At 36.4% G+C, this 14,877-nt stretch overlaps 1 protein-coding gene across 9 annotated transcripts in view; it reads right to left on the bottom strand.

Moving 5' to 3' along the window:
* Positions 1-14,877, bottom strand: part of dennd4c (DENN/MADD domain containing 4C) — a 112,096-nt gene that overhangs the window by 31,405 nt on the left and 65,814 nt on the right. For all 9 annotated transcript variants that reach the window (XM_067399892.1, XM_067399894.1, XM_067399897.1 and 6 more), the window contains 7 exons: positions 14,529-14,747; positions 13,911-14,056; positions 13,333-13,371; positions 12,613-12,743; positions 6,952-7,084; positions 5,630-5,836; positions 1,495-1,623 (listed from right to left, as the gene is read on the bottom strand). In XM_067399892.1, the coding sequence (XP_067255993.1) occupies positions 1,495-1,623; positions 5,630-5,836; positions 6,952-7,084; positions 12,613-12,743; positions 13,333-13,371; positions 13,911-14,056; positions 14,529-14,747 (1,004 nt within the window). The remainder of the gene's footprint in view (positions 1-1,494; positions 1,624-5,629; positions 5,837-6,951; positions 7,085-12,612; positions 12,744-13,332; positions 13,372-13,910; positions 14,057-14,528; positions 14,748-14,877) is intronic.

The following is a 14,877-nucleotide window of genomic DNA, read 5'->3' as shown; positions in this document are numbered from 1 at the left end:
ATACATATTAAAGCATAAATTCAATCTTATTTAATCCTCCATATGAAGGTTTATGTGCTTGAATTATTTCAATTAATTAAACAATAATTCAAAACAAGACATGTGCGAGAACATTAGGATGTATGTTCACTTTGGGAACCAGAAAATAACGTTCCTGGAATGTTCTAGGAACCAAAAATTGTTAGCTGGGTTACTCACTTTGTCTCCCATGCAAAGCCTACTCATTTAGCCTATTAGAAAAAACTACGCTATCACTCTTAATAGCCCCCATGAAAATGTTTAGCCTATATGTGACCCATACTGGCAAAATTAGTCACAATTAGGGCTGGGCAATATATCGCATGCAATTGTCACGCGCATTTCGTCAGTAAAGCCGGTTCCCTGATTACCACTAAATCGCCATCACCTGCTTTCAAATGGAGCCGCATTTAATAAACAGAGCCGTAGTTCACTGATAAGCCACGCAATATCGCGTTCATTATCGAAGGCGATTCATCTGCGATATGAACGCGATATTGCGTGGCTTATCTGAGCACAAAATGAAGCTTCTGCCATGACCATACCAGTCCCCTGACCTGAACCCTAAAGAAAATGAGTGGAGTGAACTGAAGAGAAGCACCACCAATCTGGGAGCTGGGAATCTGAACGATCTGGAGGGATTCTGTATGAAGGAACGGTCTCTGATCTCTTGTCAGGTGTTCTCCAGACTCATCAGGCATTATAGGTGAAGACTCAGAGCTGTTATCTTGGCAAAAGGACGTTGTAATAATTGGGTGCTAATAATTGCGGCCAACGTGAACTAGAGAAAAACATTTATTTCATAATGAGCTTTCTCCCCCATTTAGAATTTTGGGATTTTTTTTAATAAAATATCAAAAGGATAAACAATGCAGATTTATTTTCACAGCCACCTTTGCTCATATTTACCAAGGGTGCCAATATTAGTGGAGGGCACTGTAATTCTGCTTATATGTGTATATCAGGATCGTGCGCTGTCTGAGGCATCTTTGTGCGCACATTTCAAATCTGTCAGCGCAAGTAAGATTGATTTTTTATACATCAGCATGAGTTTGAAAATCACATTTCATTGGTTCAGACTCATGCCATAAAAAAATTGCTATATGAATATTCACAAAGTTGGAATGCTGCACTTTAAAACAATATAAAACTTGTGCTGAGGGGAAGCGTGAGTGGAGAAGTGAGCAGAGAAAAACAAATTTTTAATTGCTATTTGAAACATTTGGATTTCTAGATGAGGGCTTAATGAACTAATTTTTTTGAAAACCTCAAATTCGACCAAAATCAACTTTTTTAAATTGTTTTGCCTGTAGCTCGTAATTAGCCTGTGCACATTCCAACTCATTTTGCCAGTATAGGTAACATATAATTCACATTTTTATTTTTTTATTTTATTACAAGAAAAAAAAAAAAAAAAAAAAACATAATACATAGCCCTATTAAGTATTATTACTTTTAAGTAAGTGAGTTCCTCACCTTGTTGTAGTATCCATATGTAATAGCATTGGGTTCAACTCCAGCCTTTTTCATTTCCATTAAGACACGCACAGCCATGACAGGCATCCCCCACAGACCACACAACTGCATCACCACACGGTAACACACCTGTTAAACACATGTTAAACTACATATGCTGTAGGGTCACACTTAAGCACTCAACTATAGTCTGACATCTTTATGACCCCATTTAAGTTTTGTATTAACAGCTGTCTTCAGATCTAAACACAAACGGACAGTACTAAATACAGATATATTGTAATCTGATCACTGATGTGTCAAGTTAATCTAAAATTCTCTGTTATTTTCTACTGTAAAGAAACCACCTTAACCAACCAGTTCAACACAAATTCAGACCACCTCAGATCCAGGCTTGTAGTTCACTTAAAACATGCAGCTGACATTTGCTAAGTTCCAAATACTTTTAGCTGCTTATATTTTATAGCTTATATTTAATAGCCTACACTGTGTTATAAAAAAAAAAAAAAAAAAAAGTAATATGAGAAGTGAATTGAGACCAACAAATCAATAAGAGATCAGGGCCTGTATGTATAAAACTTCTCAGAAATGCTCTTAAGAATAGTCTCAAGTTTTTACTTAAGTGTCAAAAAATTCTTAGTAAACAGTAGGAGTTTTCTAAGAGTAGGAGACTTTTATAAAGAAGCTAAAAGCAACTTTTAGTAAAGTGTAAGACGGATTCTTAAGTGCTGACTTAAGTGTTGTGAACTAAGGACTACAATGATGTCAACTCAAAATGGCCGCCCTTAACCTCTGAATCAGCCAATAGTGAGCCTGGAAGGGTGAAGTCACAGCAGCACAATACAAGTCATTTAATGTTATTATAAAAAAACAATAATAACAATAATAATAATAATAAAAACACAAACATTTTAATATTTAAATTGATTTAAAAGCAATAACTTTGCATTGTGCAAAATTATCACAAATTAGTATTGATGGTGTGGAATCTTTTTCTATTGATATATGTCTCCTCATTTACAGTTAGAGCAATGATGTGTCATGAGTTCATTAACAGCTCCAACAACTGCAGAGAAGCCCACCATCAACATCTTTCTTTTGCCACATGGTTTGATGGTCAGTTGGAAAGTCAATGAACTGCCATAGAGTAGAGGCCAAAGGTGATGTCCAGCCATATGAAAACTGACATCTTAATTCAACTTACTTAATTAAACTTTTAAAAATGTGTCAAAAGATGTAAGCACATCGACTAGCTGGAGTCAATTGTTTCATGTGTGATAATGAAATGAAATTCAAATTATTTCAAATTATGTTTGGCCAGTCTGTCATACAAAGAAATTATGGACACATGCAAAAACAAGAGAGAACCAATTAAATATTAAAAACGGATTTTGTTGTATTAAATGTCATATTTTAAAACATTTAAATAATATAAAAATACAAATATTTTTTTCTCATATTTTGATGGTTTAAGCGAAATTGTTTGTAATTAACAAGAAACTCTTGTTTGTATTTACTCTTGTGTATTGTATGAACATCTTTTGTGCTTCCTTGTCGTTCGTTCATCAACTGCACTTTATTTTTCGTGAAGCATTTTGTTGTGCTTCAGCTGTGATAAACAGACATCCACTCTCATTGCATGTGTAACAGTGGCCAGACAGTGAGAGTATTGCAGGTAAACTTCTGCACACTGACGCTCGCTAGAGAATGAGGTGTTTAGAGTCATTGGTAGTGCACTCGCCTCACATGCCAGCAGTGATCGGGCCAGGGTTCTTGACCAACTCAGGAGGGTGGTGACTCAGAGGTTAGGATCGGGGTGCGAGTTTTGGTGGTGGCGCAATTAAGAGAGGGGTGGGTTTGTTTGGGTTGATTTCAAATATCAAGTGTTCAACAACGAATTTGAGAAATCCCATACAGCACCTTTAAATGTATTAAAATGCATTAAACATATTAATTATTGTTTAAGTAATATTTATTACATTTATTACATTAACTTAAAGTTACATTTCTTATTAGGTTAGTTACAAAAATAATTGTCAATCAAGTTTATATCATTTTATCAACTCCATGTCATCTTATAACTCCGATACATTATATCTTCATTGGAAAGCATATATCTCCTCTTCTTTGCTGCCATCTTGTTACTCTTAACTAGGTTAAGACACCTCTCCAGCTCTCTTAAATAATTTAAGAGCTAAGACCTAGTCTTGACACTTAGGAACCTTTATGAATCACACTTATTATTAAGTCTAAGAATAAGAGTAAAATTACGTCATTCTTAGAATTTTGACACACTTAAGACTTTTACTTTTACTCTGAGCGGCTTTATATATACGGGCCCAGAATCCATTCACAAGTTATTTTATATTGAATAAATGCAGCAAAAAATTATGATAAAATACAAAATTAAAAACTTTAAAAACCATTAAACACCATGGAGGACCAAACTATTCAAAATTAAATAATTAAATAAATAATGAATTCAATAAAACAACAAGTAAATGTACCAGTTTATTCTATATTTCAATAATTATTAAATTATTAATTTAATTAATTATTAATTAAATAATTAAATAAATCAATAAATAAATGTATTCCATGAAAACACAACATTTATTGTTTAATATATTTCACAATATCCTCTTTCACACTATTATTGTATAAATATCTATTTTTTTTCATAATTAAATGTGCTTTTCAAAAAGCTTTTTTTCAAAATAATATGCTGAATTTACAAATGATGCCTATTTGACAAATGAGTCAAAATCAGTCATTTGACAAATTTGAGTAATTTGGTCCTCCATAAAACACAGGCATTGTCTTCTTAATATATAATATAAACAAGGCATATAATAAAGCTAGGGATGCACCATACTGCTCTTGTGAACTCATATTTATTAAAATACTCCGATACCAAAAACTGATACCATGCGTTAGATTCCCTACATTATTACAGGAAAATGTCATGTGATTACTCTTGGTGCATTTCAAGTCCTCTTGGAAAGTTTGTATTTACCAGGTGGGAAGTTTACGACATCAGATGCGTTCAAGTCACTTTTATCAGAGCAAGATGGTGGTTTACCTTATTTTTATTAACAACACAAAAATAGACCCCTTAATCGCCTACGTCACTGTGACGTCACCGCTCTAGCTGGAGGCAAAACATAAGGAAGAACTCAGCAGGCGCGCTAAAAGTTTGAGGTTTTGACTTTAAAATGTCGTCTTGTTGTGTTTTTGGCTGCCAGAATAGAAGGAACAGCACTTTGCAATACGGCATACAGACTGTAATTAATTAATTATAATTATAATTGATTATATATAATTATAATTTATAATGTTTTATAAGTGTAGATGTCCGGCCACTCCACCCTCGGCCTCAAGTCTTCATGCCACTCCCGTGGCCGTATGGCATACGGGTCAGGCAGCCTGCTTCCATTCGCGAGAGTTAATTTACAAAAATAGCTGTCACGGTCCCGCAGAGTCAGTGACTGTACATATTCAGACAATTCCGAACCTTCTTCTGCATTTATGTTTAATAAATCCCTCCTAAAACGTGCTAGCTTACGCTTGTCAACATTGCGTCCAGCGCCTCTTTTTGCCTCCAGCTAAGCCCCGCCCACCAGGAAACATTGCAATGTTTACAAACTTTTAAGGGGTCTATACAGCAAGGTTTTTGAAATCTATTTCTAGAAAAGAAAGAACAAAGAATGTGCATCAGGTGTGTTTTGCTTTTTGATGTTTTTAATTAATTTATGAAGTCATTGTAAAATGTATTGTTACATATTATATTACAATGCTATTATATTTTGTGCAGGGAATTATCTTATTTTGTTGTAAATAAAAAAGCCTGACAATGTCACTGCTAAATATTGTAGTATTGAGCCATGGTTCTTACTGACACGCCCCCAACTCGTAAAGATTGGGGCTTAAAGAAAATCCCACTGGTATTTACGACATTGTGGTGGGGTTCATGTGTGTTCAACTCGTAAAACAATCTTTTCGACATGACTTGAACGCACCATCTGTATTGGTGAGAATGAAAAATTAAATTATCAGTATCAGACTCATTCTGGAAAAACTGTTATCACCCTAAATAAAACTTATTAAAATGTAAACAAATATTTAATGTACGCACCTCATCAAGCACCTCCACTTCAGAGCTCCTCATCTTGAGCAGAACATTGAAGGCCTGCTGCATAGCACGGGGTTTGGACTGGGCTGTACGCATGCTGGCAGGAAGACAGATGAACCACAGACTGTAGCAGTGACTAAACAGACACTTTGCCCACTGGGGTGGATTGGAATAGAAACGCTTTGCCAACTTGTAGGCCATTTTGATTTCCTGTGTGGAAAAAAAGTGAGACCACAAAGGGCTATTAAAGGGCATTTTCCTGTTAAATAACTTTCAGGTGCACGAAACAAATACTGACTAACAACTTGACTAATCAAACAACTCGACTAATCAAAATCATGTACCCAGCTTTGTGCACCTGGCCAGCATTTTTTAAAATAATAATAATAATTCCTTTAGTATTGCATGGTTGGAAAAAAATGATTAAGCATCAAGGTTGCACCGCTGAATCAAACCATTAAAACAACAACAACAAAAAAAAGAGGTTACTACATAATAACTATCCCTTTAATATCATGTTTACACCATGCTGGAACAAATTCATATAATTTCATTCTAAATGCATCTCAGTCACAAGTGACCTAGATTAGATTTAGAATTCAATTTAAATATCCTTGAAGATACTGTTTTCTAAGAGTGTAATATTCATATGATCTAACAAGTTTACCTAGAGTGAATGTGCACACTTTTATAAAATGCCTAGAGCCCAACCCCTTTGGCCCAGTACTTGTTTAGCTTGTATTTCATATTGTCAGGACTCTTGCCTATTTTTAGGCTACTGTGTTACAGCATACATCACTGTTATACCGGATGAGCCACCAATTGTTATGGGGCAAGAGTCTTAAACTTAATTCTGTTTAGAGACAAACAGTGCAGAAGTATTAGCCTCCTATACACACATTCTTACTGGAAAAAAAAACAACAACAAAAAAAACACTAGGGTATCACAAAAGAGCACACAACCAGGGAAATAGCAACAGTTGTGTTTGGGGAAGTTATTCTGTGACTGGTTAAGATCAGCTGATCTTGGTTTACATTTTAATCTCTGCATCTAGAGCAAAGTGCTACTCGACTCAGAGTGCTTGAGTAACTGATGTTTTAACTAGCACACATAGACTGCCAAAATGACATAACTCTGTTGACATGGAGACCCACTGGCCAATTCCCATAGTATCCACCCTTAATAGTATTTTTACATTTTTAAGACTCCTGTGTACATGTAATGAAAATCTGTAGTTGGAAAAGTCTAAGTTTGGACCATGTGATATAGCATTTCAGAATTTCTAGTAGTCTGGTACTATAACATCCTATAAGAGAATCTTCACCTGTTTGGTTCTTTTTGCCAGCAGGGCAGGGCTACTGGACACACTTGCCCCTGCAGTTCTTGTACTCAGCGCTGGCCTCAGCCCTTGCGGACGATCAAACAACTCCAACCGTAAACAAGGGAAATTCTTATAACTGTGGAAAAACAGATGACTCATAATTAGAGGAGCACAGAATAAAATCTGAGTTCTATCATAATCACAAAAAGTCTAGTTAATACAGTACTGACAGAAACACAATACCACAGACAGTATACCTATAGGTCATTCCCTCTACATTTGATTTACTTGTTGACATATATAAGATGAAATACAGATTTTTTGCATATTTTTTATGGAAGTCATATTGTATGAAAGTATCATTCTGTTTAATCCATAGTTCTAGTTATCTTTTATCATTTTACTGTTCAGTTTCACATTTACATTCTGTTGACATTTCACAAACTCAGTTAAAATATGAACATCTTTGTGTCTTCCTGCTACACCTATAATTGTAACACAACACAAAACATCACTTGAAAACAACCTTGGGATACAGAATGACAGAGAAAAGGGGGGAGGGGCTATTATATTGCAAACAGTGCCAGCGGAGAGCAAAAGTGCTTGGCCAGTCTCAAGCTTATACTGTGAGTGACAGAAAGACACGTAATGAGTTTAGATGCATGAAAATAGATTATGGGCTTGTGCTAATGGATAAAGATGCTTTAGATGAGATTAGGGCTGAGGGAGGTGTAGGGGCGAGAGAATGGCAGCCACATAAAGTAGGTCTGGACAGAAATTTCTAACAAGCAAGTTGCCTTGAAAAGGAATAACCACAGAATTGCAAATTAAGGGTATTACAAAAGCTACAGAATTTATTTCCAGTCATTTATCTTCCACTTCAGCCACAACAATCATTATGCTTCTGTAATGCTGGGAGAACCTCAGATACTTTGATCTTCTGCACAGCATATTAACAAATAGTCTCCACACCCTGCAGAGCTTAAATGCAAGTGATTTCCACAGAATGTTTATCACTTAAATGTCTCCATTTGGAGAATGTTTATTTTAATGAAAAGTAAAAAAAAGTACTTTTTTGCAAAAGGCTAAAGGCTATGCTGTAACCAGATGAGCCCATAGTCTGAGGCACATTCCATACATTCAGCACTATGCATCTTTTATATTTACTTCTGAGCATTTGATGTTTTGTATTAATTATCTCCAAATTAGTTAACTGAAATAATACATTTTACCTGACTAATAAATTCTCTGATTTTCATGACATCATTACTAGTAAATTTTGAGGAGTCTAGCGTTAATGTAATTGTCTGACCATTCAATTAAGACTATTAATGTTATCAATTTGATGGACAATATGGGAACAAAAGTTAAAATGACTGAATTGAGCTGGATAATGACACTATCCGCTCATTAATTCTGATGTAAAGCATCATCGTTTCCAGGTTCAAACTCCCTATCAGATACCAAAAGCAAACAGCAAACTGTACTAAAATCTGTACTGTGCTGTAAAACTACCAAAAAAAAAAAAGATGATCTTAACCTTTATCTCCATACTGAAATCTCAGATGGCCAGACAGTGATTCATTCTTTACAGTTTATTAAACTGTTAATTATTTAATTATTATTGACAGGGTAGAGAAGAAATTCTTGAATAAAGTCATTATTTTTGTTTTGTTTTCACACACAAAAAGTATCATTGTCGCTTCATAACATTAAGGTTGAACCACTGTAGTCACATTGACTATTTTAACTATGTCTTTACTATTTCTCTGGGCCTTGAATGTGGAAATTTCGTTGCTTTCTATGGGAGATAAAAATCCTCTCAGATTTCATCAAAAATATCTAAATTTGTGTTCCAAAGATGAACGAAGGTCTTGTGGGTTTGGAACGACATGTGGGTGAGTAATTAATGACAGAAATTTCATTTTTGGGTGAACTAACCCTTTAATATGTACTAAATTTGTTTAATAATGGATAAACTGTGTTACAGTGACACTGTTCAAAATTGAACTGAATTGAGATGAATAATGACTATTATGAACTATTGCCTGGCACTTATTTTTCTGTTTACTGTTATGCTACTTTGAAACAATCTGTATTGTATAAAGCACTATATAAATGTGACATGTGAAGAGACTTCAGAGAAATCCATGATGTTAATGTTTATAATACCTTAATGTCTAATTGTCCACAGTTCAGAGGCAATGATATAAATAGACAAAAAGTTGAGATATGCTATAGAGATTTGCTAAAACTGGTTTGGCCATGGGACCCACATTTTCCCATGGTCATGGTCAGTCGGGACCCACGTTACCAACACAGCACAAACACAAATTAGATCTAAATGAATACTGATCCTGATGTTAGATAGCTGAAAAAACTTTTTATATTGTTCTTTTGCTCCCATTTGTTTACTGTTCTTTATTTTATTACTGACTTCTTGATAAACTTAAAGTTAAATGTTTTCTTCAGTAAAAAATGAGTTAAAAGGTACATGGAATTTTTATTTAACTTTGTTAATTTAACTTTTAAAAAAAGAAATGTGTGCAATGCATATTCATTTTTGCTATGGTACTGAACCTGGTATCGTGACTGATGGGATTTCAGTCACAATTGTTACTGAAATGTTGGTATTCATGATAATACTGTCCCTGTCAACAGACTACAAGACTACTCCCCCAGATGAGCTGAATGAGTTCTAAGCTTGTTTTGAGGCCTTTCTGGATTCTGAGGGCACATTGAACATGGCACTTAGCATGTCATCAGCGGAGGTGCATATGGCTCTGAAGAGAACGAACCCACAGAAGGCAGCTGGCCCAGATAACATCCCGAGACGGGCACTCAGGGTTTGCTCGTCGGAGCTGGCTGATGTGTTCATGGACATTTACAATCTGTCCCTCACTCAGGCTTTGGTGCCTACCTGTTTCAAGCCCACCACAACTGTGCCCCTCCCAAAGAAAAACACTGTGACCTGCCTAAATGATTATTGTCCTGTTGCACCTATTGTTATGAAGTGTTTTGAAAGGATAGTCAAGTCCTACATAAAAAGGACCATCTAAGTCACTTTGGACCCACTTCAATTTGCATATCGACAGAATAGGTCCACTGATTATGCTGTTAATGCTGCCATTTACACAGCCCTCGGACACTTGGAGGGTAAGGATACGTATGTGAGAATGCTATTTATTGATTACCACAGACTTTTTTGAAAAGCTCTTTGTCCTCGGACTGACATATTCCCTTTGTAACTGGGTGCTGAACTTTCTTTGGACCTCAGTCAAAGTAGGAAACTGGACATCGGGCATTCGAACTGTGAGCACAGGGATCTCCAAAGACTGTGTTTTAAGCCCACTGCTGTTTACCATCTTCACCTACAACTCTATGGCCCCTCAGACCAATACCAGGATTATAAAGTTTGCGGATGATACAATAGACATTGGACTGATCACTGGTGGAGAGGAAACATCATACAGAACAGAGGTAGCAGTACTGATGGCCTGGTGTCAGGAAAATAATCTCTCCTTAAATGTACAATAGACCACGGAGAATAATTGAAACTAGGAGGAGGAAGGAGCAGCATACCCCAATTTACATCCATGAGACAGAGGTGGAGAGGATGAAAACCTTTAAATTCCTCGAAAGCTACATCAGTGAGGATCTTTCTTGGTTCAATAATACTCAGCACTTCCAGAAGAAATCAGCGACTTTACTTCTTAGGAATGCTGAGGAAATTTGGCATGGCAACTGAAATCCTCAGCAACTGTTATACTGTTGCTCAGTTGGAAGTGTGACTACCAGCTTAATCACAGTGTGGTATGGAAGCTGCACTGTTCAAGATAGGAAAGCTCTCCAGCGTGTGATAAAAACTGCACAGTTTTTTTTTTTTTTTTTTTTTGTGGAGTAGCTTTCCCATCACTTCAGGATATTTACAGCACCAGGGTCATCAGCAGGGCCCACAACATCATCAGGGACAATACACATCCACAACACAACCTCTACACTTCTGTCGTCTGGGATACAGTACAGGAGTGTGAAATTACGGACAAAAAGATTCATAAACAGTTTCTATCCACAGGTCATTAGACTCCTGAACAACACATAAAAATACTAATTACTTCAATACTCATATCTTCACTGACTGCTGCACTGTTGTATATTTTTGTTTATTTAGTCTTTGTATATGTGACCCGTCACGGAAACCAGGAACACAAGTCGGCAGCACAACATTCGCGCAAAATGAGAAAGAAACGTTTTTTTTTTTTCAAAATTGGTGATTTTCGTTTTTTTGCAGAATCTGTTAGTTGAGATCACGAAGAAGCCTCTCCATGTTTGAGATAACAGTATTGGTATATTTAAAAGCGTACATTTTAAGTTTGAAATCGGCTTGTTTTTCTGAGATTCTATCTCGCAGTAGGGGCGTGTCATTGTCTGTTTGTGTTTCCTTACTGGAATCGGATACGCCAGCTTTTGTTTCTTTTGTTATTGCCCCTGCCCTCCAAGGGAAGAGTGGCTACTTAGTATGCAGCGCCGGCTCTGCTGGATTCTTTAGCTGCGGAAAAAAAGTGGCGAATTATTGGACATTTAGAGGCAAACAGACGGTTACATCAAGATCCCGACAAAGAGAAAGTGTGCCCGAACGACTTATTTCATTGGAGGCAATGAGATCTGCAAGAGTACTTTTCTGTTTCTTATGGGGTGAGTTTCCATAAACATCAAAGTTTGTCGTTTTGTGTTCATTCTAAGAACACGTACACGTTTTCTCATATGTCAATTGTTATTAGCTAGCTCAGGTTATGTTAGCATCTGCTATTAATTTGAATAACGCTTCAATTGCTTGAAGTGACTGGTGTGAATGACTTAGCCCACGTAAACCTGCCTATTAACATTCTTGAATTGAATGTGATGCTAATACTTTTAGACTGTGGTGGAGAAAGTGCTACTTAATATTCTTAACAAGGATTTACTAACGTAATAGTCAACGTATCAGATTAAATTCCTACTTAAGTAAAAGTATAAAGTATCCGTAGCCATAAAATGTGCGTTATTAAGACAAAAGTAAAAGTATGAAGAGTTTAATGTACAGGATTGTTTTAATCCTTTGACTCAAACCAGGTCTAACCACTAACTGAGGTCTAAACCAGGAAAGATAAATTAAAAGATAAATTACTGACATTTACAATGCACATTATCCTTTAATATTAATAGTATGCGGTCCGATTTTTCCCATTGCGTCTGTCGTTGCTATGCAACCATGCAGCTTTACAGGGGGGAGCTTTACAGGGGGTATGGCTTATCTAAATGAGATGTAAATGAGCCCTATTGTCACTCCCAGGAGGTGAGAACAGGCGAGAACTGCACAAGTTTTAGAGGCATTTTCTCTCTTTAGAGCTTTTTCAAGTGCCTACCTTCAAATGGCCACAACTTATTATCCAAATATTATCAGATTTCCATGTGTTACACATCGTTGGAAAGCTTGGAGACTACACTTTCAGAATTCAGAAATGCCCCAGAACCGACTTGTGTCTCTACTTTCCGTGATTGGTCACATATGTATTATATGTACATGTTGTGTAAGGGAGACTGGCAAGTAAGAATTTCATTGTGCGGTCTAAAACCATGGTGTTAATAAATGCCTTAAATGATGACATCCCTATGTGTGTGCACCTGTATTTGGGAGGGGGGTCAGGACCGTCTTCTGGAGGTGGTTCAGGAGGCATGACGAAGACTGTGTGCTCGCTCTTCTGCGACTCATCCAGTTCCATTAGCCTGGTGTCCTCAGATGACTCACCTTCGACCTGTGCAATGCAGTTACAGTTTTAACGTTTACAGGTAGTCATTATTGTATCCAATTTACAACTGTCAAAAAGGTATTAACATGAACCTCCTGTAATGTTTTCAAATCCTAATGTGTTTGATTAAAATGCTGACCAATATGGCCAACCATTTTTTTTTTTTTTTTTTTTTTTTAACTTTTCATTTTAACAAAGCACTCTTGGCTTGTGTTATCCATCAGCCTGCAGACAATTCCTGGAACTTTCCATTGCTCTCTCCATATTATTCCCATGCTAAGAGTATTTAGACACAGCAGCAGATGGCAGAATAAATTATTTACTCCACTAAACCAGTTGCTCAGTGTATGAAGAGTAACAGCCATCTGTTCCTACATCTCCATTAACTGTAGATCCTTTATCATAGTCTTTTAAACTGCCATTTCAAAGCAGCTCTGAGGTCAGTAAAACAGAGGCCACATTTATCATCAGCTCCATCTGCTCTAAACATAACCTGGGCAGTTTGTGTTTTCTTTTGTTTTGCTTTACAATGGGTGTAACACTAATCTGATATAAAGCATGACACAGTAACACCTTACTGAAAGGAGCGGCTCACCTTTGTACCCTTGTCAGGTCCTTTGTCAGAAGGAAAAAGCTGAAAGTAAGATGTGGGAAACAAATTCAATCATAAGAAACTCTACATCCTCTGTTCTTCCCATTGGGAGATAAGCTTTCTATTAGTGTATCAAAAAAAAACAAAATACTTCAACAAATTTTTACAATTTTACATTACTTTTACACAAATTTTCTTAAGAAATTGTGAGTGGTGTTTCCCTCTGCAAAAGTCGCGGTTACAATTTATTTTAAGGTGTACCGAGTAATATTAATTAACTACATATACTTACTATAGGGTTAGGGTTAGGATAAGGTTTTGGTTTAGGGTAAGTTGCTTGTAATTATGCATAATGTATAGTTATTACTACTGTTTTAGGTGGTTGCAAGGTCAAAAGATTCCACCCCCAGAGTCTCCATGATTTTCTGATCCATATCTCTATTCAGACCATTTTATTATCCACCAGGTAAAAATTGTAGTACCTAAGAGTGCACCACTAATAACAAAAATATATTTTAGTTTATTGCATTATATTACAGAATAAGATTCTGAATATGTGTATTGTTTTTTGCACAACTTACTTTTCCAATGCAGTCATCAAAGAAAGCCAGGCCAGTGTCTTTGTCGCTGACAAAAGTACATTCCTCAATGAAGCGGATGAAGATCTGAGTCTTGGTGAGCTGAGAGTAGAACTTTTGATGAGCACGATCTCTACTCTTCAAGAATCCTAAAGGAAGAGACATCAGCATTAGTCAATGACTAATCAATTACAGTAGCTCATTACTTTGGCAATAATTACATTTTACACAGGCACATATAGAGACGTCTCTTGCTATGAATTTTAGTTCATGTCTGTTAGCTCTGAGACCATCTGTATGCAAGCATATTCCTAAAATATAATTCTTTAACTGCAGGAACAAACTAACCAAACATATTGGACAAAATGAGTGCAAGAAAAGATGGCAATGAAATGCTCTCTATAATAAGAATGTCCCTCCCTCTGATACCACTTGACTAGCAATGGAAAGTAGCAAATCTTGTTCAAGGCTAAAATGTAAACTAAAAGCTATTGGCTATTACAAAAAGGGGAGGAGTAACAGGACATCGTACTGGCTTGTCTAGCCAGTGTTTGACACTTATGGAGCTTATACAAGATCTCATGTCACTACACAGGACCACTATTCAGCTGTAGGAGTTACCTTGCAGGTCATAGAGTGAGTCTGCAGAAGTAGCTTTATCAGAAGGTGCCTGTGTGATGGGTTTGAGGTAGGTTCGGTAGCCCTTCAGTATGGAGGCCATAAAACGCAGGAACACCTCTTGGATCTCCATCTCCAACTCTGTCTTTTTTTTATGCCAGGTGAAGTCTGCCTCGATAGGGGTCATCTCCACTGCCAAGCCTTCAAGTGCTGCACGCCGAACTGCATGGAAACAAATGCTCATTTATAACAGGTCAAATCATAATAAAGGCTTTTTTTTACTGGAAAGAATTTTCAGAGATTTGAGAGATGCTGCAGAGAGCAATATTTTCAGTGAATAATGACATTATAA

Source organism: Chanodichthys erythropterus, chromosome 11 (assembly GCF_024489055.1).
Source record: "Chanodichthys erythropterus isolate Z2021 chromosome 11, ASM2448905v1, whole genome shotgun sequence".
NCBI lineage: Eukaryota > Metazoa > Chordata > Actinopteri > Cypriniformes > Xenocyprididae > Chanodichthys > Chanodichthys erythropterus.
Note: the sequence above shows the minus strand (reverse complement) of the source record. Positions and strands in the feature narration are given on the sequence as shown.